We start from the raw sequence: 26,389 nt of genomic DNA, 5'->3' as shown, positions 1-26,389 counted from the left end.
GCCTCTCTGATATTGAAATCCAACAGAGGCGCAGAAAGAGCCTTCAATCATCCATTATCTGTGCTCCAGTGATTACCATTCAATCTCGCGGGGTCCAGCCTCCTCATCACCGACCGCCGAGCTGAGTCCCGTCCCCTGAAAGAACCCACATCCCCAAACGTTGGTGTCACATTCAGCACATCCATAGATATTTCTGACGCTGTCTTGAGACAGAGCTACGTTGAATGCTGCTGGGAAATGTCAGTGAAATGTCAGTCATCATTCTGCACTGGAATCCTTTGGTCTCTGATGTGGCCTTGGGATTTTGGAACTCTGGAGGAGGTTACCTTGTGACATTATTGGGGTTCTTTGTCCAGAAATGGCGATTAAAATGAAATTCACTTTTTGTGGCTTGATGGGATTGCTGTTTTTTTTTTTCTTAACCCAAGGCTGCATCGCTTTTAATGGCACAGACTTAATTGGCTGTTTTAAGGAGGAATTAGTTGATTATTTATAAGTTGCACATTAATGCCTCTTTGAAAGGTTCAAAGGCAGTGTCTGCTCCTCCGCTGGCCTCAGGCAATTGTTCTCTTATACAGATAGTGTCCTCGTGCCTTGTAGCATTTGCATTTCTGCACAAAATGGAATTTTCTGCATTGACTGTCAAAGCAGGGAAAACAAAGCAATAACTAAAACAAAATATTTATGTATTGCTGTGCATTAGGGGCCTCTTCATACGGAAAAACCTCCCTTTGATGTGTTAATATTGATGATAGTCTATTTCATTTTCAAGTGGTGATTTGAAGGAGCAGTGCTGAGAAATATTGACCAAATCTTGTTGTCTTGCCACTGCAGCAGGCAATTGGGATTGATGTCACGTAATGAGAAGATGTTGTGGGTTGTGGAAGCAAGCACAACACCAATAGATAGGCATCAATTTTAAGATGTAATAACCCCCTCTGTTTTGTAGCAAGAAATGTTTTGCATTTGTGTGATCTAGGCTGCTTTTTACTCATTGTTTTGGAGAATACTATATATACATATATAGCAAATACCTGCAAATGGTGAAAAACCAGGAGTGACAACCATAAAAAAAAAATTATGTTTTTGACAACTCCAGGCTGACATACACTGCTATGTCTATGCACCACTGTACATAACATCAATTTGCTCAGTCTCGACATGTTATAGCCTTTACCTCACTCACTGTGCAACCAAAACTAAGACGACAAGTAATGCATTTGTAACACACACTAATAACTGCACACTCATTATGCAGATATCGAAATAAACGTATACACGCTAATATACAGGCAAAACAATACTAGTATTTATAACCCGCAAGGCATACCAGGTAACTTCCTGTTAGGGAAGTGTGTGCATGGACTTTGCAGCATGCCTTGCGAGTTATGAATACTGGTATTGATTTGCATTTTTGTATATTAGCACGTAAGCGTTTTTTTTCAATACCTGCGTGGTCTGTGTGGTACAGTTACATTGTGTATTTGTGCAAATAGAAGACTTCCTCAAACAAGAACAATGTCCGCAACTCAAGCTTATAAATTATCACGTTGAGCTTGTGTAATTGTGATGGGTTTTCAACTAAATACGGGTCTAATTATGCAGATTAAAAGTCCAAAATGACAGATTTTCCCCCAAATTTCCCCAACTGAATTTCAAATATGCAGCTCTCTACTGTATAGTTACTATATGTCATTGTATGTTTATATAGACAACCACCCTCTGTACCTCTTGTTAATAGAGCGTACACGTCTTCATTAGTTGTGTATAACCTATAATTACTATTGATGAGATGCTAGCTGATTTGGATACGAATATATAGCTTTTCGCATGTAAATGAGCATTATTTATCTTCAATTCACCAAACTAGGGTTCTTTGGAACAGGCTTTGTGTGGACTGATATAGCAGGGATGCGCCCCAGCTTCAACCACTTGTTTTTATATGTGCCGACTTGAACCAGATTCACTTTTCCTCCCCCTGCATCATCACTCGTCTGTATGGATGTATTGCACTTCCCACCCCATCTGTTTTTGTCAACCCAATGAAAAGGTCCATTGTCATGTGCAGGATGCACAGTTGACGTGCCACAATCTTTGCGTGAGCCAATCAAGGCAGGGCATGCAACTTATTCTTCGTTTTCAAGGGGCCCAAACCCCTCCCACTGGGTAATTTCAAGTCCCTAGGCTGATTGTGGGAGATCTTCAGCAGAAGAAGTTTTTATAACAACGTGGCCAACATTATCCCTCTTCCCTATAAAAGCCCCCAGTTTGAATGGGACTGTGTATGTGCCCGCTGGATGATAGCAGGCTCCTGATTAACCCTGGAGTGACTAGCTAATGTCATTGAAGGAGGGCCACCTGGCTGTGAGACTGTACAGTCAGCTGCCACTGAAGGGCCAGAATAGGAGACGACCAGGTGTTGGGCTCCAGCCCCCCTAATTGTTGCCATGTAATAGCCTGCTTGACTGCACAATATAGCCCAGGGGCGAGGATTAGGAAAAGCTGTTGCCAACACACAACTCCATTTTCTTTTTTTCGCCCAAGGATTTGTGTTGAGATTTCTCTTAGTGTGCATGCTTATGTGTGTACAAATACAAGCATCTCCTTATCCGTGACAATAATAGCAGAAAGGAAGCCGGTCCCCCATTTTTGTCAACATGTTAACTCAAGAAGAACATTGCTATATGCCTGTGTTGTGATTTTGAAAAGATTGGAGTAAATCATTGTAGTCCTACATGGAAGAATAGCAGTAGTTCTAGAATTATTCATAATACTGCAAAATTTTGTGTTGAATTAATTTTAATTTTGACAAAATACTACCAACACAATGTCTGATCGTTTCTTACCACAATACTTCTTCATATATGAGTACATTTGTCACTGTCCAGAATTCTAAATTAAAACTATCCTCTCCCCCGGTAACTAAACCTCCCTGCGCATTCAGCTCAGCTGTGATCATATGTAACCTAGGACTAATCATTAGCATTCCCACTAAATGCCTGGTGCTTTGCATAAGGCCAAGAAGCCTAATTGGCCTGATGAACCTTTCATAGTAAGGGCAACGGAGAGACAAGATCTGCAGTGGATGGCAGACAGATATGCCTGCTGTTAATGCATTGTGCTTATTCACTTGCACATGCCAAAAGCATCATTAAAATTGCAGAAGCCCTTGTCCTTTTTTTTTTTTGTCTGAATATTTTATCAGTGTTTGTCGGAACTGTGATATTGCAGGGTTAAAATCTCAGCTATTCGGCATGACCCACAGTTTTATACTGCTTGTGGAATTTAAGTGTCTTGTCAAAGTGTCAAATAAATTAAGGTACTGTTATTGCCACTGAATGTTGAGGCAATGTAATATATAGGTTAAGGAGTTTGCAGCCATCTCATGGGAAAAAAAACACTCGTCACAGTAAATGTTACTTTAGTTAGCCATGTATTAAAACTGTAAGAAGTTTTTTCTTTTTTTAAGTAAATGTTACTCCAGATTTTTTTTGGTGCACAATACCTTTCACCTCGGATACGGCACACATTTTTTGATTTAGGCGGTCTAAAGGTGTGAAATGACCACAGAATAGTTTTTGACTCCTTTTAGCTGACAAAATATGTATTTCCTTTTCAACACAAACATGAATTACTCTGTCTATCCTGACCAAAAAGACATGGTTGACATGTTGTGGCTTCACTCTTTAAGACAACTAAACCAGGGATCTCAAACACGCGGCCCGTGGGCCAAATGTGGCCCGCAGGACACTAGTTTGAGGCCTCCGCCTTGATATGAAAGTTTAATGTTAGTGCGGCCCGCGCAAGTTTGATATGGATGCTGTATGGTATCATGTACCCAGAAAAAATTATTACGTTTGATTAATGTTCATGTTAAAGGTTAAATAACTGTTAATAGTTATCCTCCCAATCCGTGTGGAAGTGGTAAGTTTTTGGCTGTTTAAAGGAAATAACTTGAAGGCTACCGTTTAGGTCGCTAGCTCTCTAGTTTGCGAGTTAGCATGTGTCTCAAGACCCTGCAGTTGCGCAATATGTTGTAAATAAAAAGAGTACTTTCACTTTTACCAGTTTGTCAAACTTTTCAGGTACTTTATATACCGCTGTATGCTTTTTGAAGTAAAAGCAGGTAGCTCGGACTTCAATTTATACCAGCTTACCCTTCCCTGATTTATCTTTGACATTTTATTAAAAGTTCAAATTGAGATCAGATAGATGCTCCAGCATCCTGTGTTGATTCTAAACAATTCAAATATCAGGAAGTGAGGCAAAAACAAGGTTGCATGTTCACCTCGGATAAATTATATTAGGACTACCTTTGTCGTGACCTAATAATGTATCCAGTGATTCATGTCCCTCTGGTCATCATCACTGACAAAGGACACCTTCATAGAGAACTCACACCCAGCCAGTCACAAAACTGTATCTGTTAATCTTCATCCCTATCAGCCTTTTGTAGCTCATCTTATTATGACTTTCTGTTAAAGCATGATGGCAGTCTGTGTGGCTGTAGGACTATAATGGGCCTGTGTTTCATTAATCATGTCTATCCCTTGTATTGCACATCTAAGGCTGTTGTGTTAGTACTCATCAATGGAGACCAGGATCCTTTTGAAAAGGAGATTGATTACGAACACATCTCATGTAAATACACAAGCTCAGTAGGCTTTGATGGCTGTCATGTTGTGCTCATCAAATCACGTTACACTAATTTTGTTGCCCACGGTGACTTAGTCCAAGAGGTGTAATTCTTCCCTTTTTTTTGTCAACTTCCATCAAGGGTCAACATTTACTTTGTTGTCTTATGATTTGTTGTGCAGCAAAAATCGATTTTTATTGTTCCCCGGTGAAATGGTGGGCTGCCAGAGACTTGGTGTGCTTGAGAGAAGTGGTGACCACTTCATCTGGCCCGCTCGTAAATAACCCATCCGTGCCAGCTCGCAGACATCAGATTTTCTCTGTAGCTGTGGCAAGGCTTTGTGAAATAACTGATGGGCAGTGATGATGTCACAGGTTAGGAGTGATGTCACAGCCATAACTCCCCATCCCACTGTCTGAATGCCAGATGGACGGTACAGAGGTGTGGAGGTTGGAGCGTAGAAGCTCTTGCCTGGTGAAGCTCACCCCTCAAGAGGTGTAATTAACCCAGGATCCCTGTTTGACCCAGCTCCTTTGGGCCTCTTCAGCTCCAGTTTCCTGGACCTGCTTCTAATTAGCCTACTTGTTTAAAAATCACAGAAAGCGTCCATGCTTATGTTCTTGCACATCCACAAAATGGCCACAAAACACCTCTGCTAATCAACTTCAACACATTAGGACATTTTCTATCTTGGTAGTGCAGTGACAGTAAAAAGCTGTTTAATGAGACACCAAGGTTTTGAGTGGCTGTTATATAGAAAAGGCAGTGAGATACACACATGCACAACACACCTCATTCTATCATCCCAATGGCCTTTTCTGTAATTCTGGGCCTCCCTTTTTCCATCTCAATATGTTGTTCCTTCCCACTCTGCCATTATTCCCCGCATCCTTTCTTTCTCCCAATGTTTCTCTGTCCAAATGTCTGTGTCCCTCCCCGCTTTCACCATAATCACCTCACACCTCGGAGGGCCTTTGCTGGGACGAGCTTCACACCTTCAGTCCTCGCTGTGACAACAGGTACCGGCGACACTCACCGCCTGGCCTCTCTTCAATCAACACCTGCTTCGTTTTGCCCCTTTTCTTGCCTGCTCTTTGTGATTTTTTCCTTTCGTCCACCTTCTTTTTTTTTTGGTAGTTGTGCTCCTCCAACTTCCTTTCCAGTGCATGTTCTTTGTACGGGTAATTTTTCTACCTTTGTTGTCACCAGTATGCGGACAAATCTGTTTGTCTCGTGCACATGGTCGCCCCTGATGACTCGTTCAGCCGCTTTCAGAACCTTGCTCAGTGCTCATTATAATAATCATTTGTGATTCATTTATCAGGTAGCGTTCTTGTTTAACCAAATATTTTACTGTCATTCTTGTCTGTTGTTTACACTTCCTGTGCTGAATATATCCAGGTGGTGTGTACTTTGTTTGGTAACAAGTCCCATGTTGTTCATGTTCGCCATGCAGTTCCAAGGTTGTAGGGCGTCCATGCCTTTCGGCAAAAAAAAACACCAAAAAAATATTATTTTTTTTTTACCCTGCTTTCGCCTGATAGCTCACCGCTCCTGAACATCCCAGTCTCTTTCTCATAGGAGGCCAATTATTTGACTGCTGAAGTCAATGGCACTGCAAGCTACTCATGAGTTCCTCTCCTCTTGAAGGTCAAGCTGATTGGCCCAGGTTAATGGGCAGATGTGGAGCTGAGAGAGAAAGGGGGGGTCAAGCACCTAGAGGCACACACTCCACCTCATCTCTAAACTGTGTCTCTTCACCACAATAGCCCCTTTTACTGCAAGAGCTTTGACAAACAGGATTAACCTTGGTTGTTCTGTGCACGCCAGAGCAGTGCAGTAGTAGTTTGACGACATTAATGGCAGACAGTCTTTTTTTGGGGAGAGAGTTCATGTTTGTATTCCAAAGGGAAACTCTTGTTTTCTTGTTATGACTTTATAAGGAGACTTTTGATCAGACGTCTGAAATCCTGAAAATGTCCTCAAGTTTCTCCGTAGTGCTTTGTCTCATAGTGTCACTTCTCTTGCCACTGACTTGTGACCATTTGTGTAGGCACCATTTGGGTCTAGCACTGAATGCCTCTGGTTGTTGGATGAGGGGAGACTGGCTGGGAATCAAACCTGCACTGCACAAAAGGCAGTATGTGTACCACTATTATCCGAGTCACTGTATTTAGACTATGCAATATGTTAGGACCGGGCGATATTCCGATATTTTTTTTAAAAATTGATATTTCTTTTAGGCACAATATCAAAAACAAGCATATCGTTCATATCGATATAGACTGGCTTTGATGTGGTCTCGTTTCAAGATCACATTTCACGAGTGCAAGCTAGTTGCAGCAGCTCCGTATCTTCTGCTGCTTTTTTTGTGTTGAATAGTGCTTTATTCGTACTTTCTTATTGTTTTTTTTGTGCCACACCGACCCCTTTCGGTAAGTGTGCAGCTATGGATGCCTATTGCTCTATTGTTTACACTCAGGAGCAGCTATTAGCTTTGAGCACCTCTTCGCTACGACGAACGAGCGCACATCCCTGCGGAGATGCAGCGGAGGAGAGACTGCATAGTGACCAATAGTGACCAATGAAAAATACGGTATAAAGGTTGCTGTATAAAGACGGCATCAACCACGTTTACTGTCTGTCGTCATGGGGAACGTGATATGGAAGCACGAATGGTGCTAACACAGCTGCAGAGAGACTACTGTAAGTGCAGCTTGATTGCACGGAAGATTGAATAATATTGAACTTTTTCTGTATTTATTTAAAAAAATGAATATAGAATTATATTAGAATATATTAAAGGCTGCCTGTGTCAGACGCCGGTTGCTGCATGAGGCCTTCTGTTAGCAGAGGAGCACAAAGAACGACTGAGACTGGATGGTTTGGAAGCCCTCCAGGGAGACACCAGATCAGAGGTCAACTTGGGCTTTTGGGAGAATCGTGTGCTGGTGCGTGTGAGTGTGTGTGCTTCCATGTGCCTGCTTATGCACAAACGGCTGTGTGAGCATGTGTACAAGGTGACAGCATTGGGTGTGTTGGACTATCCAAAAATGGATCCAAGTGGACAGGCGTTTTCAGGACACAGGTCCCTGTGGGTGGAGGGCGATGGTGACGAAGCTTGGTGCTGTTTGTCTGATGGGGTCCAGCAGAGATAGAGCAGTCTGCTATTGAATAGCCATCTGAGGGCTTCATTCACCTTGAACATGGGCCACTGCAGCTGACCTGACCTTGGCTTTGATGCACAAAGATTCTTGACCCCTGCGTTCCCTGAAAGCTGTCCTCCTGCCATCTGGGCAGTACGCATGCATATGTAAACATACATGCACACATACTATAGATGCATATGCATGCTCACGTATGTTGCCCCATGTCCCAGAGAAGATATAATTTACCATACTGTGGTTCTCTGGTGGTGGTAATTCATCCACCAGCAGCACTGTTTTCTTCCATTTAAGCTGCATGCAGTGTGTTAGTGCATAAATGACTGTTATGATCGTGTATATGTTTTTCGCATGCATACAGTCCCAGCCATAAATCACCAAACAAAATACAAGGACGGGGGGTTGAACTTTCCTCACAAAATATTAAATTAGGGCTATCAAATTATTTAAATGTTATGTCAGATTAATCACAGGTTTCAAATTTTTACCTGATTAGGCGCAGTCTCAATTACGTGGTCTATTTTTGTACTTAACACATACATAATTTATTCTAAGGCGAATGCTAAAACTTACGGTTGAAGCGCTGAAGAACGGGAGTCTGAGACGGAGTGTCGAATGAATGCAAGAGCAAATTTTTTTCTTGTTCAACATGAACTCACACTTGTAACTGCAGCGAAAGGAGAGCCCAAAAAAGGCAACAAATTAGTTCTTCCTATTTCCTGAACTGTTCGGGTGGCAACACCTTCAACTTTAATAGTTCAGGGGTGAATTACTATATGCACAAACCCTCTAGTAGACTAGACTACATGGTCTACAACACAAAAAGGCAACGGAACATGCCAATTATGCCCCAGTTAGCGTGTGTTTTGGTCCGTTCAAAATTCATGCCAAAATGTTGTCTTGGCTTGCAGACATTTTCCAGTTAGCATACAATATGTTGTGCATCTTGTTGTGTTATTAAATACACTGCAGGAGTCCCACCTATGTTGTTAATATGCAAATGTGTTAGCATATTTTGCTTGCTAACAAAATAGCTGTGATGTGGTTGTCTCTCAAAAAAAAAAAAATTTCTAGTTTTACAATGATACTTTTACATGCATAAAGCAATTATAGAGACATACAAATGGTGAATAAAAACGCAAAGTGAACAGACGTGACTGTTCCCAAAGACACTATGTGGCAGCAAGATGAACACTTTCAAGGTTAACTAAATAATTGCAGGTAAAAGACTTCCTTTCGACTTCAGTTAAAAGAGCCATGAATGTATTAAGTAATACCAGTTTTGTTCGTTAGTGCTGCGAATCAAAAATACTTTTTTCCCAGTTCAGTACAAGCTCTGGGCACAAAGATGGGGAGGGAGCAGTCCAAGAATGGATGCATAAATGAAAAGTTACCAGTACTTCAGTCTCCAGAATAACGAATTACACCAGCCTAATTGATAGGAACGGGACACAATGATGGGTCAGCCTCTTAAAATTTCTCATAAAATATAATGATTGTTGACGATGTGGCAGTGAGATCACCACGGACATGCCATGAGTTATTTCTTCAAGTCTCTGCAACTTTCTTTGGCTCCATTTTGGGTTATTTTTCAGCGGTGATCAAGAGAAAAGCAAACACCAGCATTTGATTTTCAAGAATTCAAGAAATAACTAAAACACAAAGGTGCCCGTATTGATCTCAGTGCCACATGTCTTGTCTTTGGCAACAATAACGCCTTCAATGAAAGTAAAAGTAACCTTAAATGTATGTTTATCCTTTTTGTTGGTCATTTGTATGCATTTACAATTGTTTATGTATGTGAAACTATTTTGTGTTAACATTTTGGAAACTTGTGGCGTAACTGTGTTAGTTAGCAAAGAAAGAGTCAACCACTGATGACATCATAGACAGGTTGACTCCCGGTTTAGTAATGGCATGACAAGACACGTGCCATATTGTATGCTAACCGTAAAATGTACTCAAACCAAGGCAACGTTAACCAGGGCGTACTCTAACCAAGATGTCAACCACTGATGACATCATAGACAGGTTGACTCCCGGTTTAGTAATAGCATGACAAGACACGTGCCATATTGTATGCTAACCGTAAAATGTACTCAAACCAAGGCAACGTTAACCAGGGCGTACTCTAACCAAGATGCTACTGTATGTTATATTTTGTATGACACTACAGTTGGAGTAAGAGGTCAGCTTTTTCCCCCCAAAGGAATAATTGACTGACTTTGGTGGGATTATTATATGGATGGAATTGTTATATTGTTGTTCTGGATGTGCGCCTTGATGAAGTTACTGCATGGACACAGCAGTGGCTGTGCATATGCAGGGGAACAAGCTGTACTCCTGGCTTAGTAATTACAGACAAACAGAAAGATCAGGCAGCACACGAAGGCAAGATTACCTCCTACTATGCATCAGATCCGATGTCTGTGCTGCAATTTTTTTTCTCACAGATAGCGTTGTACATTTACTTAAGTGAGCTGATTATGGCTCTCATGTTCAATAAAAGCAGCTTTTATTTGTCACTCTCCCCCACGATGTGTTTCTCTCCCTCGCCTGTCTGATAATTCTCCACAATCTCGTCTCATTTTATATGTAGAAGTTTTTCTCATCTAATTCAATCCATTTGTCTTAACTTTCATAGAGGGCAGCGGAAGGAAGTATTGCAAAAGAGGCGTGTGTCAGAGTCAGAAAAAAGCGTCTGCTCCAGCTGGAGTCAATATTTGCTTTAGGAATCTCAATAACAGGCCTGCAGTCATCTGCATCTCTGATAATGGACGGCCATATGGCTCTGTTGACCCACGCTGTGCTGAGGTTCTCTGTCTCGCTCCTCATCTTTCTTCCCCTTCATTCGTTCGCTTCATTCAAACTTGTCTCATTTCTTTTCATTTACTCCTTCCTTCCTGCGTATTTGTCTTCCACTTATCGCCTAACTGGACACATTGTGCACACTTTTACAAACATAATTTCTTTCTTTAAATCATCCGTAAACCCTCCAAATGACCCGCCACACAGAGCTGTGACCCAGGTTACCATGGCAGCAGAGCCTGGGATGCCCACTCTTTGTCCAACACTGTTTCCAGCTAGTGACAGAAATCAGTGACATGTTTGGCTAATACTGAAAAAGTGCTGTTAATTATGTTATTCATGGCTTGAATGCACGTATAATTATACAATTTGTAAATATTCTGGATTATAAACATTGTTTTACTCAACAGCAGCTAGACCTAGAAACTAACTTTGTCTTTTACCCATGCCTTTGTCTTCCTCTACTCTCTGTCCGTCCCTGTGAGCAGCTTGGCCATGATACCCGTTGGAGTGTCCCGGCTCAGCTGCCCGTCAACCCCACTTCACCATGGTTCCTTCAAAGCCATTGGTCATGGCTGCCTTGGCCCCCGCTGTGGCGGCATGTGCCCGCAGCAGGCCTCCTGCCCAGCCACTGTCTCGTCCTATCTATCTAACCCAGGCCGAATCTTCTTAGCCCAGTCCAACCTATCTCAGCTCAACCTGGTCCGTCCTTGGCGTTAGTTGCTGCCCTGCACTGCTCCACGCTGGGCTGGTATAATGGGATGAGGGGGAGGGTTGTTGAAATGTTTGTGTGTTTTTCACAAAGAATGTGATTGTAATGGGTCGTCATTGGGGACAGACAGACTGCAGTGACGATAATCAAGAGTTTTTGTTCCACGCGCATGGTTACATCCTGAATGTGTTCGCTTCGCTATCATCGTGCCATCACGGAGACCTTTTTACTTCAATAGTTTCCTTCCGCTAGCTCCTGCCTCCATTCCACAACAGACTTGGCACGCTACATCTTCCATAATGACATGATAATGGCTGTCAGAATGTTTTCCACCGTCACCCGCAGTCATTTCGCAGCCCTATTTATTTATTTGGACCTTCCTCTCCCATTTCCATTCCAGCCATCCATCCTGTATGCCGGCTGCCCGGGCTCCAGTTGCTGCTTGTCACTCTGAATTTCAAATGGCTTCAATTTTCCCCCTGATGCGACAGAAGTGGCGGGCAGCGTATCAGGGACTGTGGTTGTAGACATGTTGCCTACAGCAGGAGTTCTATTAGAGAAGGGGGAGAGGAGATTGTTTAGGGCATCACGCCTAACTGTGATGTACTTTCTTATTTCTTTTTCTTTTTTGACTACAATTTTAGAGGCAGTCCTCGTATTTTGTGGCATATTTGATTCTGGTGTGTGACTTTACTCTGCCTGATGAAGCTACAACTGAATCATTTACTCATGAGAATTTTGAAAGAAATTGTACTAAGCTAACACCAATATTGCTGCTTGTTTTATCAAATTACACTATTTCCTAGCAACATGAGTATGATCATATTTGCCGGATTATAAATTGCACTTTTCTACATTTCTTCACTGGTCCTTAAAATATACAATATATATCAAAATATACCTACAGTCATCCCTCGCTATGTCGCAGTTTTTTATAATTACTGAATGATTACTCTTTTGTAGTTGACTATGGGTTATTAGTAAAAAAAATATTGAAATACAAGTTATATCTAGTATTCTGGTCACTCGGCGTCAGGATTATGTTACATTGATGAGTTATATTGCATTACCTTTTCACTGCATGTAGTCGGCCATGACATGTCCAACATGAAAAAAAAAAGAAAAACTATCCTCTCATTCCGTGTGGAAGTGGTAAGTTTTTGGCTTCTTGCTTTGTCCTTCTTCCCCACTCCTTTGGAAACACTTTCTTAAGTTTAGAATAAGTAAATTGGAGAGGCTAACTACTTAGCTTGGTAGCTTGTTGTGCTAGCAACGGCCGTCTCTTATGTCCCTCAAGCGAACCCAATAGCCTGCACAATGTGGCATAAAAAAATAGGAGTGTAATGGTGACTATAGGGGTTTTAGTTCATGCCTAGAGGGCTAAAATAATGTTAACGGTATTTAGAAAGTCATAAACAGGTTTTCAAGCTATGCTAGGCATTTTACGGATAGCCCTAAAGTTCTGGAATGTATTTATTTTTTAGTTTAATATTCTTTAGCATTTCGATAAGAGGAATTGAACCTTTGGCTTGACTTTGACAATGTTGCTGTTTGTGTGCTCCATATTGTTATATCCCTTAACGCGCATTAACCAGCTATGAAGAAAGGGCACTCTACTTGGAAGCCATTGTCCAGAATCACAGAGAGGTCATGACGTTTGAAGATTTTGCCTCACAGGTGTTCTCTCCCTCGCCTGGCTATCCAACGAGTGGGACAGGTGAGAAATGACCTGCAATGCACTGTCTCACCTCATGATATCCCCACTTTTTCCCCCCTCCATCAATAGCTTTTTATTTTGTCTTCTTGGTCATCGTCATTTCTTATCCCTCGTCTTAATCGATCACACCAGGTGCATCACACTTATCCGCATCTTCTCTCTGCATTTGCTTTTCTTCTTCCACTTTTACTGTTGAATGTCAAACAAAAGGCTTCGCTCTCTACTGACTTCGAACACCCTCCTGAGGCCACTTTGTGTCTTTCCCATGAATATAGGCAGCCTTGTTAAATGGCTCTCAGTATGTTTCTGTATGTGTGAGTGCATGTGTGTGTGTGTGTGTGTGTGTGTGCGCGCGCATCACCATGAGATCATTCACCGCCACTTACGAGTTCCATCCAGCAAACAGCAGCTCGCAGATGTCAGCACAGGACTCTTATCACTCCATGATGAATAGAATCCAAAGCGTGCCTTATCTTGTTCTTCCTACTTGTACCGGTGCTGATCGATCCACAGCCTCACCAAAATCAATACAGGATTGCACTTTTCTCCTTCACTGGTTCTCAATGCACTTTCTGGATGGAGAGAAGTGTACAATAGCGCGGTATTGACACTATTATTTTCTAATCTGTAAATAAAACTAAAATTGAGATAACAGCGGCTGTGGTATTTAAAACAAATGTAACCAGGAGAGAAGTGGTCAAATGTGTCACGACACTGCATAGAAAATCTCCTCAAGCTTTGCCTCGAGTCGTTTCGTTCATTGTCCTCACCTAACTTGATTAAAGAACTGTAATAGAGGGAGACAGGGAGATGCAGATGTCTCGTAATAGAAGTTGTGGACAGTTTTAACTATTGCTTTGGGGGGGTTAACATGATTAACAGTAGGGGGCTGATGCTGTATCTAATGTGAGAGGCCAATACATAATGAAGGTTGCTGTGTCACCTTCAGTGCTGCCAAAACTTGTTCTGGACAGTAATTTATATTTCACATGACAATAGACAATCACACCAACAATATGTCTTGTACTTTGTAATTTCTCCTCCAACTAAACTAATCAAGATAATGATTTCGGGAAATTGATCCTTACATTGTTTGACTTAAAGGTGCTATCCCCTCCTTGGCTCTAAATTACCATTTTTCACACACAAAAATAAAAGAAAACCACCATCGGTTATCGCGTATCTTGCTAATAATGGTTTCAGAGAACAGATTGTACATAAAATATCAATGTACTTTGCAAAAATTAGTTAAACTGAATGAGATGTCGTTCAGCCTGAAAAGGGGGAATGACATTAATGGCTGTCGGTCACTCACAGCTCATGCACAGGCACAGATGAGCTATTTACAATTAGTAGTCATGGCTGAGCAGGAAGAAGTACTCGCACCACTTTGCAGTACCTAACCATGACAGACAGAAACCTTGTAAATGACTCCTAACGTTTTGAGGAATCTAGGAACTTGTAATGATTCCCTCTAGCTTTTGTCCCTTTTGAAGGAATTACAATTTTCATGCTTATATCAAGAAATGAAGATTCCATTAATTGGGATAAATTGGATCTAAAGCACAGCAGAAAAATGTATTAACATATTGAAGGTTGAACATTTGCATTACTAATTTTGACTTTATTTTTTGGTGCATTTGAAGGGACTGTATGCAATTCACTCCTGGTTCAAAAGTGAAAAAAATAATAATAAATAATGGATTATACACTCAATGATAGCTAATGTTAGTATCTAGACCAGGGGTCTCAAACTCAATTTACCTGGGGGCCACTGGAACTAGGGTCTGGGCAAGGCTGAGGTTTTCCAAAAAAAAAAAAAACGCATTTATTAAAAACAGAAAAATATACAAACTTTTTCAGTGCTTTGGTTCCGATTTTCAACAATAAAAGCTCTGATAAAACTGTTCTCAAATATCTTAATTTTTATTTTTCTGCACAAAATAAGATGAAAAATAAATAAACTAATCAAGAATAAAGAAAATCAATCAAATAATCAATCAAATAAATAAATATAATAATAATAATAATAATAATAATAATAAAACGGCAAATAATAAAAACTTAAGAAACCACATATAGTTGGTGGGTAGACAAATTATTATTTTTTTCATATCAAGGCGGGGGCCTCAAACTAGTGTCCTGCGGGCCACATTTGGCCCGCGGGCCGCGTGTTTGAGACCCCTGATCTAGCCTATGCCAAATCTCTTTCTTTAGCTGACAACAACCATAAGTCGTCCAAGTTTTATACCTGCAAGAAGCGGCAGGTTACAATACTTGCAGTACATTTAAATGTTGGCACCCCCTCAGCAGCTCGGGGACCCTGCTGCATACAGTGGCCAGTAAAATGTTTCATAATATACTGTATAATCTTTTATACTTCACGTCTCACCAAGCATGTTGCTTCAATGTGGCAGTGACGGCTGGCTGATGCTGCCCATCAAATGTATCAAATGTCTAAAAATTGTCCTGTGTGTGTCTGACAGTCTTATTTGTGTGTGTGTGTGTGTGTGTGTGTGTGTGTCCCTGCGTGCTGCTCTGCTTCCCATTGCTGCCACTAACATGTCATCCATGCTTCATGACAGCGTGCAGGCGTTGGCCGGGGATGGTTTGGGACATGGAATACCCCTGGGCCAAAATGGACTGTAAGACACTTGCTTTGCTTCCTCCTCACTCGGCATGACGCCCGGCCGCAGCCCACAGCATTTGTTTGTTCATTTAGGTCGCCCACAAGCCCTACCACCACCATTAATAGCTACCTGGGGGGCACCGCATGCTTTAGCCTCAGACCCTACCAGGGTTCCACCTAAGGACGTACATATGCTGCATGCTATGTGCTAAGTGGCCCTGCAGTGATTCCCTGTTTTACTGCAGGGAGTTTAAACGCTCCTTCCACACTCCTGACTCCTTTTCCATCAGTCATTAACCTCAACGCTCCTCCTTGTTCTCACTTTGGAACTTCAAAGCAGCATCATGTCCTCCTGCATGAGTTGATCCATCAACACTCCCATGTATTAAACCTCATTGTGTTGTTTTCCATTCACCAGTTAAATAATCTCCAGGTGAAGAGCAGCTGGGCCTTATGTGCCCTGACACTAAAACCATCCTAAGATGTAGCACTGCTGCTAAGAGTTTCTCAGCCTGTTATTGCCATGTAAACTTCCCACCATTAATGTTTTGGGTTTCAAAATTGCCTCACATTTGAGGTTCTGTAAAAGGCACAATTCATCAGGTTGACATCAGACCTTAATGGCCTTTAAAGTATCTGTGACGAAGCTGAAACCTTCCAGTGACATCAACTAACCCGGACCTAACTTCAGCAAGCGCTGTGTTGTGTTCACTGCAGTGTGGTGTTGTGTGTCTGTCCACTGCTGTCTCACATGATCCTCTACTCTTTTTTTCCCTTTTAGATTAAAATATCTTAACGGTCCAAAATACTGTATATGATGAAGGTAAGCACCTGGGTCAGAACAGGTCCAGTGGCCCAACTACCCTACACCCGCCATGCATCCTGGCTGTTACACCCTCCCGCTTCCTTTTTTTTTCCATCCACTACTAACCAATCTTTATTTACTGATCACACTGACAAGGGGACGGGGGTACAGCGAAACCAGGCTGTTTATTCAGTGGGTGTCCTCCTGTCGAGGCCAGGCTGGTAATTGAGAGCGGTGGCGACAATTAGCACCTGACTAAGTAGCAGCATGTACAATACGGCTACACTTCTGGCCCTTGCTTCTGCATGCGGAGCACCTTTTATCTCTTTCCCTAACAAACACTTTCCTCTTTTCTTTTCAACTCGCCTACCCTCCCCCCCCTGCTTTTTCCTCCTGTTGGAGTGTGTGCCTGTTTGCCTGAGGCAGATTCTGAGACCAACACCTGCCGCACTGGAAGACATCTTTGTCATGTGAAGCCTTGTTTGAACTGCCACGGAGGGTACCAGTGGGACAGCGGGGACACTTCAAGACTCTTTTGTTTTGCCTGCATCCCCTCTGTGCCATCTCTTCGCTGTTTCCACCTGAAACAAACAGTCAAGGGCAGGGGCAGAGCTCGAGGTGGAAATGCTGCATCTAAATGACGATAATAGTGACTCATTGGAAAATTTTTCGCCGTGAAAATTCATGCTTGCAGAAGATTACACAAGCAACCACAGTCATTAAGCAGCACATTGTGAGTGCTGACTGGTTGAAGCAGCATGTTTTAATGGGCCGCTAAATGGATAGGGAAGCCTGAGTGGGTGAACTGCACCGCAATCACGAACAAATGAGGCTTCTTCCTGTCTATCATTTGCCTTGGTGGCAGATTCAATTTTACCATGTAATGAGTGTTTACTGTTGGAATTAGTAGCAGAAGAATACAGGAATGCAGGATATGAGCTGTACATAAGACCATCTCCCAATTTTAGCCCAACCCGTCCCTGTTTTTCATATTCATATGCAGATTTGGGAATGTTTAGACCCCCCCTTTTCTTTTACACACTCCTCCCCTTTTGGTCGTTTACAATGCCCACACCCAGGGTTTCATCCAAAGCCCGGCCCCTGGATGCTACCGGTGTCCACTGTGCTGCTGAGTGTCTGTTACTCCAGCCATCTGCCGTTCCTTTTTAACCGCTGCAACTCGAGATGCCTTGCGAAAAATGGCAGCAAATAAAAGGATAGGGAAAGAAAATAGGCGACCAGATGCTATCCCGACAAAGCCGAGAAGTTGTTTAAACTGACATCATGGGGCAGAGGCGGGCAGGGGGGGGGCAGACCAACTAAGGAAGTCATGGCGGCGCTCACAACATTTGATTGTCCTCGCCCACATTTCATGCCCACCTCCCTGCCTATTCCATAATTGTAAATGTGCAGCCTTTTGGAAACAAAACAATATTTGACAAAAGAAGAGCACCCAAGGTTCACAACAAGAGCTTAATATATCATTTTATTTCCATTCAAAGCATTACAAGCTTTTTTTTTTCTTTATCTGGTGCAACAAAGGTTTATTCCCTTTTTGACCCTTTCTTCTTTAACAAGCATTGCCTTTAATCAGCATATGAAAACAGCATGACATTTTGAAAATGTTTTACAGTGGAACCTCTAAAGTCCAATGTCTCCTGAGGTGCTAAAATTTAACCAATTTCATTTCATTTTACCAAATACATTTCACAAAAATATCACAAAGCATCAAAGGTTTAAAGGGACTGCAACCAACTCTCTCCAGATTACATTTGGTTGAAAACTTCTATATTTTTCACAATTGAAGGTTAAACTGCATGACAATGGGGGTCGAACAAACATAGTCATAGACAATGAAACCGTAGCAAAAATCCGGCATACATGCATCCAAATACGGATAGTCTAACATCCATCATGATAGGAAAAAAATTCATGAAACAACCAAAAAAAAAACAAAGTTAAAATATTGCGTCACAACAAACAACGATAAACCCGGTTTACATGATGGCAAAAAAAAGCTTGTTAGCAATGAAGCAAGAGAACATTGATCTTAGACATTGAGGCAAAACATTTCCTTGCCATCTGCAAAATGTAAAACCTATGTAAAATAGTGCTGAGCAATAAGGAACTGAAAAATCAGACTAAACATTGAGCAAAACCGCAGATGCCGACAGCATAGATTTACTTATATTTGGCTAGACAACACAGAAACCAACTCCCGCAAACAAATCGTATCACACATGCATCAACATCCTACCCATGCATGACTAAGTCCAACATTGTTTTTCATAGCCTTAAAACAAGATATAATGAAATGATGGGCCTCCATTGAGTTCGGCTAAACCGGACCCGCAGATCTTGCAACCGGATGTAGCGATCCTGGTCGGGATTTGTCACTTTTTCTCGCCCTGGGCGCGGTCTGTCGTCAGCTAAGCCTGTCGTGTTATGGAGTTCATGCTGGTTTCTGATTGTGGGTTGGTAAAAGCCTGGCTATATCACTGTAGCTCCAACCTGTGCCTGGAGATGTTGCTCATATCGTAAATGTGGTATGATGCCATTCACTGGACTAACAATGCTGGGCTTTAAAAAAAAATCAAAAAAATCCTGAAATTATGAAGACACCCACAATGTGTATTTGGTCCCCTTTGGGGTATGCACCCACTACATCACCTTTGGCTAGTACATTTGGATTTGGCCTTAACATTAATATCATCTAAAGTCCAACGTCCGCGCAGCTGGTGTAGATGACCAGTGGTCAAGTTGAAATTATTTCAAAACCGGAGTTGAGGCAGATTGCTTCTGTTTCACGTGGTTTCAACCCATCAGTACACGCACAAGTCCGTAGCGCATGTGCAATAGTTGTGTGCTTATGAAAGGCTATGTATTCAGTGAGCTAATATTAGTAACTAAACTTAGCCACATCACTATTATTAGTCAAGAACAAACAACTAATGCATGTGTTTATGTACACAAAGCAGGAAGAGTAGGGATATCTTTTTCCTTTTCGGCCCTTTGTATTGAAGTGTTCAAAAATCAGCACGTCACACGCACGCCATCCATGCATTCTTTTGCACATAGACCGGCTGTAGGAACCCGTACGATCGTTTGTGACCTGGCCTTAAGAGTCAAAGGATGAATCCCCTGCACGTTTTTTCATTCCAAAAGGACCAGTCTCAGGATTAAGAGAGGAGATGAAGACTAAAAAAGTTACATGAAATGATTGTGTTTTATGAATGTCAATTTCCACTTAAATGATTTAAACCAGTGGTTTGCAATGCAGAAGCATTGCTCTGCACAGTGAATAATGGATTTATAAGGATGAGGGCTTAATCCAGTCACAGATTATTTTTATTTACATTATTATTGTAACATAAAAACAAACAAGGTTTCAGTGTCCTGGAAGAGACCGTGTCTGACCTCAGAGGTTCCACTATATTTGCTTCATCCTAATGACAGGAAACAAAGGTTTTAGCAGTGAATGGTGGCTCAAGTGGGACATCTTGGTTTGGGGGAGCAGCTGCATGCATGAAAAAAGTCCTCAGAGATCAGTTGACCAATCACACGCCCGGTGCCCTGTTTGACCCCACTCTTTCTCCAATCATCAACTTACTTTTAATTGTCTCTCTACTTTACAAACATGTCATCTGCAGGTTCCCTCTCCAGCAGCACAAACACTGAAGTCTCCGCCTCCTCCTCGTCCACCACTGCTGCAGCGTTGACAGACCCTGTTGACCAGGTTTCTCCCACCATGCCTCGTGCTGCAAAGAACAGAGTTTCTGGAAAGCTCCGGCGATCAGCGAGCGCGATAAGCAAGTCGTCCAACTAATTTCATATGCAGAAATGTCATTCTTGAAGAGCCACGACTGCAAGAACCGTAGTAGCTTGTTTTTTTGTTTCTTTTTTGTCTCGTGTCATGCAAAACTGGAGTGCAATGCAATCTTTAATTTAAGTGGCAATCAGTCAGTTGGTTGGGACATTTCCTCCTTAAGATGAACATGAGCCATGTGTTCAGCCACTTTGACTGTGGTGTCTCTAAGAAATGTGAGAAGTGTCATTTTTTTTTACTTGTCTCCTCTAATGCGTTAGAGGAAGAACATTTTCTTTGGAAATGGGAGACTGCTTTTCCTTTCACTCCTTTATTGCGACTCTTAATGTAACACAGCACTGATGCCATAGATCAGGCTTTTTTTTTTTCTCCTACCCCCACTTTTATTTTTGCATTTGTGTTGAAGGTGCCACTTGAGCAAAGTGGGCCCCTCAGCACCATCTGCCAACAAGTACAGAGTGGACAATCACTGACATCTTTCTAACTTGAGCGGAACTGAAAGTTGTTGGGATTCCGGTTTTTTTTTTCTGTTTTTTTTAATCACTCTAATTTTCCTTTTTTAAACGGATTCAAATAGATTGTGTCGTGATTTGATTTATGCATCTCTGCTGGAATGAGAAAAGACTGCGTTTGTAATTGCATTGTGATGTTGTTAACATAGGCTCGTGTCCGGTAATTGAATAAGTCCCTCCTGTCTCTTTCCTCCTCGATTAGTTTCCCTGTCCTCTGACATCGACATTCCAACATTCCGGCCATTGATTTTTTTTTTTTGGTTTCTTTCTTCGAACATTTTATGTCCCTTTTGATCAACTAGCAATGAATGTTGTATGCATATTGCGTTAAAATGTATTTTCACTGTTGTTTCTTTATTGTAAATAGAGAGTCCTATTTGATGAATTATTTTGTTGTTGTGTTGTCTAATGTGATCCTGTGTATTGTAAAACTACCGCAAGAGCCTCAGGTGAATCTTTATGCCATGCACTGATGATTGTTTGTCTTTGTGCGTGCGTGCGTGCGTGTGTGTGTGTGTGTGTGTGTGTGTGATTTTTTTTCTCTCTCATTTTCTCTCAGTGCCTGTGTAATGTCTGTCCTCCGTGTGAGACAAAACACGGACGCCCTTTTGTCATGAGTGTGATTCCTTCCCCTGTGACCCCCAACAAAAACAACAGCAGATGGATTTCCAATGGCGGCTTCTCTTAATTATAGGTGCTCTCCCCTCTTGTCTTTACCTATGAATGGAATCAAGTGCGTCTCCTCCTCCTCCTTCCCATGATCGCCTTTGCCCCCTATGTCTCCGCCAGGTTGAGTTTGGCTTGGCATGCCTGAGGTGAACACTCCCAGCCCTCCTAGCAACGGGCCCCGGCTGGCACTCTCACCTCTTCCAAGCTGCTCAGGTTGCCATGGCAGCCAGGTGTTTCCCCACATACACAGGTACCCTCTAAGGACTAGCAACCTTATCCCCCACCTGGTCACATTAATATGCCTTACTTTTCCACTACTCCTCCTCCTCCTCCTCCTTGCACATCTCAGCTGTTATGTTTGCTCATGTGGGATACAAACACAAAGCTGGAGAGATGTTTGTGCTTGTTCTGTTTGGAAGAATGTATCAATCAATGCGATGGATCTCGGTCAAATTAAAGGTTTTTATTCCACTTGAAATAACCATCTAAAGATTGAAGTTCAGTGATGATGTTTGTGCACTATTCATGACGGGTGGACCAAGATGGAAACGGTTGTCTTTTGTGATGAAAGTGACTTAGTTTTTCCCCTTTTCTCCTCCTCCTGGTTCTCTTTTTAGCATTCCTTGTACATGGTGTCAAATTTGAACTTTAATATATATGAATGCCTGTAATATCTTTTTATATAAGAGCACATCGGGGTTTTAAAAAAAAAAAAAGTTGATGATTTCAGCATCGCGTCAACATATCAGATTGTTTTTAATGCCCTGCTATCTTTATTAGAAATGTGAACATTGGAACATTTCATTAAATTCAATTTGAAAATTTGATGTCTGGTAGTATGACATTTTGTGTAACCTCTGATTTTGTGTGTCTATGTGTTGTAAGCTGTCACCGTGAGCTTTCTGACCCGGACCAGGCCTTGCAACGAGCAGCAGGGGTAACCTGACCCTCCTCCCATCTGTCTCCCCTGCTGCTCAGCCCCGTTTAGAGGAGGTCCTGCATAATGGAGCCTGACTGGGAGGTGCAGGTGCAGTGGCTGTAGCACCTTCGGGTGCACTGCCTTGCCTTTTTCCACATAAGACGCCAGAAAGGCACTTGACCGTAATTTGAGCCCTAAAACTGAGTGTGAGAAAGCACCCTAATGTTACCTCATTTTCACTCCTTGATAAGAGCTTTAGGGCTCCATGTCCTGGACCCTGTGAGTCTTTCTCCATCATTATATTCTGAATGAGGTCTATTTTCACACCATCTCCCCCTACTTGATGCATTGGTGTTTATCCTAAAGAGTCATTTTAGATGGGACGCAGCATCACCCTCCCGAGGCAATGAACAGGTATTAATCACAACTATAGGAGCAAATGTTAGAATCCACAGTATCTCACTCGCAAGTCTACTTACTCTACTTACTTACAGGTCACTTGACCCCCCAACCCTCCTCAAATTAGCTGCCAGAAAGTGAGCTGCATGACGTTTCCAAAGCAGACAGATGTTTTACTGCTCTAGAGGTGAGTTTGAATGCAACAACTCTCTGTCCTCCTGTCATGTCCTGTCCTGACATTGTATTAAGGGGGATATTTATGATGAGCCCCTAAGTGCTGCAGCACATATTGGGCCACTACAGCTGCAATTTAGTGCCAGGGGTCCCAGTGAGGGAATCAGTGATTTTTTTGTGTGTGTATAGGGGGAGAGGGGGGGGGCTCCATAATTTCTATTCACTTTTGTGTCATTACATTATTACAGTATTTTTTTTAAGTGACTTGGTTGATTATAATTATACTTCCTGTTTTACTGTTGTATTGTACAGACTAAGAGACTAATTAAATGGTCAGGAAGTTTGTACAGTTCATTGCTGATTAGAGTGTGAACCAGTGTTTTTTTTTTTAGTTTTATGCGATAATAAATTTGGGTTTTAATACCTGTGAGATATAAGCAAAACTATTTTGAAATCCATTCTGGAAATACTCCAAACTCTATAGAATACTGTAGAAGTTTCACTTTCTGAATGAAGTAAATGAACTTAAAGATATGCAGTATATTGCAGTATTATGTCACCCCAAATATGCATGGGTTTGGTTGTTTTTTGTTAATATTACTTAAAAGTGAAAACACCTTGAGAGAGAGAGGGGTTTCATTTTGAAAATATTTTTATTATTATTTTTTTCAATAGACAACAACAATATACACATACAATCAAAGCGCTATAAAAGCCAACATTTAGGAAAAATAACGTCCTTAAAAAAGATTGCATCTAAGTTAAGAGCTTTGCGTTTCTTCTTTTTTTTTTTTTTTTTTTTTACAAGAGCTGTGGAGATTGATGATTAAAACCCGACCACGACACTTATCACAACTCATAAATTGGACAATTTCAAAACAAAAACCCAAAAAAAAGAAGAAGAAATTTGGCTATACGACAAAAAATCACAACAAACACAATAAGTTACATAAAATAATTAGAATAAATAAATAAATAAACATATGATGACAAAAAAATATTGCAACAATCTTCAATTGTAATAATAATAATAATAATAATAATAATAATAATAATATGTGCCAGCATTGAAAAGAAAACTATGTTGACTCTTTAAGGCAGGTGTACAGCAGGATTTGGATGATTATGGAGGCTATTTCGGACTACACTAAAGGCATTTGTGGTTCTACTTAACAGACAATCCTTCAGTCACACTTAAGACAAATCCGTTCGTCTTTCTCAAACAAAAGCTACAGTGATATTTTTTTAAAGAAAAAAAACAAGATTTCTGAACATTTCTTAGGTCTAGAAGCTATCATTGAGTACATGTGTTGTCCTAGAAAAATACCCTTTATAACAGTCAAACTAAGCTTCTCCATCAACTCATTTTGACAAAGGAACATCTCAAAATAGTCCGAGATGTTTAGTTTAAATAGTAAGAGAAGCACTTAACAATCACTGATTGGCATGAAGGGGGAAAACACCACTCACAACTTACAAACTTTTTGTTAAAACCCAAAATTGTTTTCTTTTTTTGTTTGTTTTTGTTTCTGTTTCTTCCTCCCAGTCAAAGGCACAAGTTCTGTGTTCAGCAGGCGGGCCTCACCGGCATTTGGAGCAGGATCACCTGGCGGTTCTCCGAGGGGTGGCACTTGTTTATGTGCCTGGTCAGTCCCGGTGAGCTGTACAGCGTGGCGGGGCAGTACTTGCAGGGGTACGTTTGGGACGAATGCATGAGCCGGAGGTGTCGCTCCTGGCCGGCCCTGCTGGTGAAACTCTCCCCGCAGACGGGACAGAGCAGGCGGTCCACGGGGCTCAGATTGAGGGGGCTTTGGTTTGAGGCGTCCTCTGCGGAGGAGGATGAAGGTAGCGGAACCTGCTCGACTGCGCGGTTCTCCTCCAGAACTTTCTTTTGCAGGACCTGGTGTCCCATGATGTGTTTTCTTAGGTATGCCTGGCGCTTAAACCTTTTCCCGCAGAAGTGGCAGTCATACGAGCCGTCATCGGAACCGGACTCGGACAGACCTGGGCTGGGGGTGTCTCTGTCACTGGCTTCTTCTGAGGCTGATTTGACCCCCATGGGTTTGATGCCCTGCGCCGAGGCGGGCGGCACCGCTTGGGCAACGCTGCTCCTGGGCTTGTGCCAGCGGCGGTGCGAGGCGAGGTTGGCGGGGCAGCTGAACATCTTGTCACACTCGGGGCACCGGTACTCGACCCGGACGATACGGGAGCACTTGTGCTGGGCCAGGGAGAAGGGATCCGCGTACGCCTCCTTGCAGAGCTGACACACGAACTCCCCCAAAGGTTTGTTGGCTCCGGAGGTTTGGGGCCTGGGCTTCACCTCCACCGGACCCTCTTTGATTTTGAGCCCCAGCACCGGAGAGGTGGTCACTTCGTCTTCAAAGTTGAGTTTCCTAATGGCTTTGGGTTTCTTGGTGGCGACTTTGGGTTTGCGCTCCGTGCCGTCCGCTGCGGGTCTTTTGGTGCCGGCGGCACGGTTGCTCGGTGCCGGTAGAGCGCTGCTACTGCTGCTGGTGCTAGTGCTACTGGTGGTTCCGCTACGGCTGCTGTTGCTGGTGCCGATCTTCAAGTCGACCGGGGCGTAGAGGAGGTGGTCCAGGCCGGACAGAGAAGCAGGTGTAGGGAATGACTCAGCAGAAATGGGCGAGCCCAGATTGAAACTTCGCTCGAAATATCCCCTGTCGTGCTCCTTGCTGATGGGCCGGGTCGGGCTGTACAGAGCTTGGCACGTCGTCTCGGGGTTGCCGAACTGGGCCGGCTTCTCCATTTTTGGCACCGGTGCTTCGGCAGCTGTGAGATCCGGGGATGCTGCGGGGAGATGCGGGCTGGATGACGCGCACATCGGCAGGGAGGGCTGGGTCTGACCCGGGAAGGCAGCTTGGGTGGGGGTGGGCTCCTGGAGGTCATCCTCGTCCGGCCGAGTCCTGTAGGAAACATGTGCGCACTTTTTGTTTCTTTTTACCAGGAACCCTTTGGGCATCTTGGCTGGGAGCGGCGGGAAGGCACTTGGAGGAGGATGAGGATGGAGACTCGAGTATCCAGGGTGGTTGGAAATATGGCAACACCTGACGCTGGTGGGACTTCACCTCCCCACTATATGGACCCTTCTGATGCTGTTTTCGTCTCCAAGGCATAGCTCCACTCTTTTTATGCCGGAATAATGCCATTGTTCTCGCCCCCCCGGTTGCAGCATCCCCGGCCAATCAGATGCCGCCATCATCCCAGTGGAGTGGCGTGTGGGAGGGCCCCCAGCCTGCTTTGGTGGATTTCGTTGGAGGATGTGCAGATAGCTCAGCAGATGCAATGGCGGTTTATTGCATTAATGTGTGCGCCCTGCCCCTCCCAGACACAGGCACACGCCGGGACCCCTCCTCTTTTTACGGTCTGATAGCTCCCTATACAAATGCACACGTGCCGTG

At 42.8% G+C, this 26,389-nt stretch overlaps 2 protein-coding genes across 8 annotated transcripts in view; one reads left to right on the top strand and one right to left on the bottom strand.

Moving 5' to 3' along the window:
• ralgapa2 (Ral GTPase activating protein catalytic subunit alpha 2) overlaps positions 1-22,791 on the top strand; it is an 84,835-nt gene extending 62,044 nt beyond the window's left edge. The window contains exons 40-43 of one of the 7 annotated variants that reach the window (XM_058089890.2): positions 12,916-13,037; positions 15,623-15,682; positions 16,448-16,489; positions 20,122-20,269. In XM_058089890.2, coding sequence (XP_057945873.2) covers positions 12,916-13,037; positions 15,623-15,682; positions 16,448-16,452 — 187 coding nt within the window. In that variant the 3' untranslated portion in view covers positions 16,453-16,489; positions 20,122-20,269. Of the gene's footprint in view, positions 1-12,915; positions 13,038-15,622; positions 15,683-16,447 lie in introns of all 7 variants that reach the window. The other 6 variants (XM_058089886.2, XM_058089891.2, XM_058089888.2 and 3 more) reach the window with 6 other exon arrangements.
• Positions 22,792-23,745: 954 nt separating this feature from the next.
• On the bottom strand, positions 23,746-26,174 carry insm1b (insulinoma-associated 1b). The gene has a single exon (XM_058089894.2). It carries the CDS (start codon positions 25,948-25,950, stop codon positions 24,538-24,540), a length of 1,413 nt encoding a protein of 470 aa, XP_057945877.2. The 5' UTR covers positions 25,951-26,174; the 3' UTR covers positions 23,746-24,537.
• Positions 26,175-26,389: the final 215 nt, after the last annotated feature.

The sequence above is a fragment of the Doryrhamphus excisus genome, linkage group LG14 (assembly GCF_037039965.1).
Source record: "Doryrhamphus excisus strain RoL-2023G ecotype Guam linkage group LG14, RoL_Dexc_Guam_v1.1, whole genome shotgun sequence".
Taxonomy (NCBI): Eukaryota; Metazoa; Chordata; class Actinopteri; order Syngnathiformes; family Syngnathidae; genus Doryrhamphus; species Doryrhamphus excisus.
Note: the sequence above shows the minus strand (reverse complement) of the source record. Positions and strands in the feature narration are given on the sequence as shown.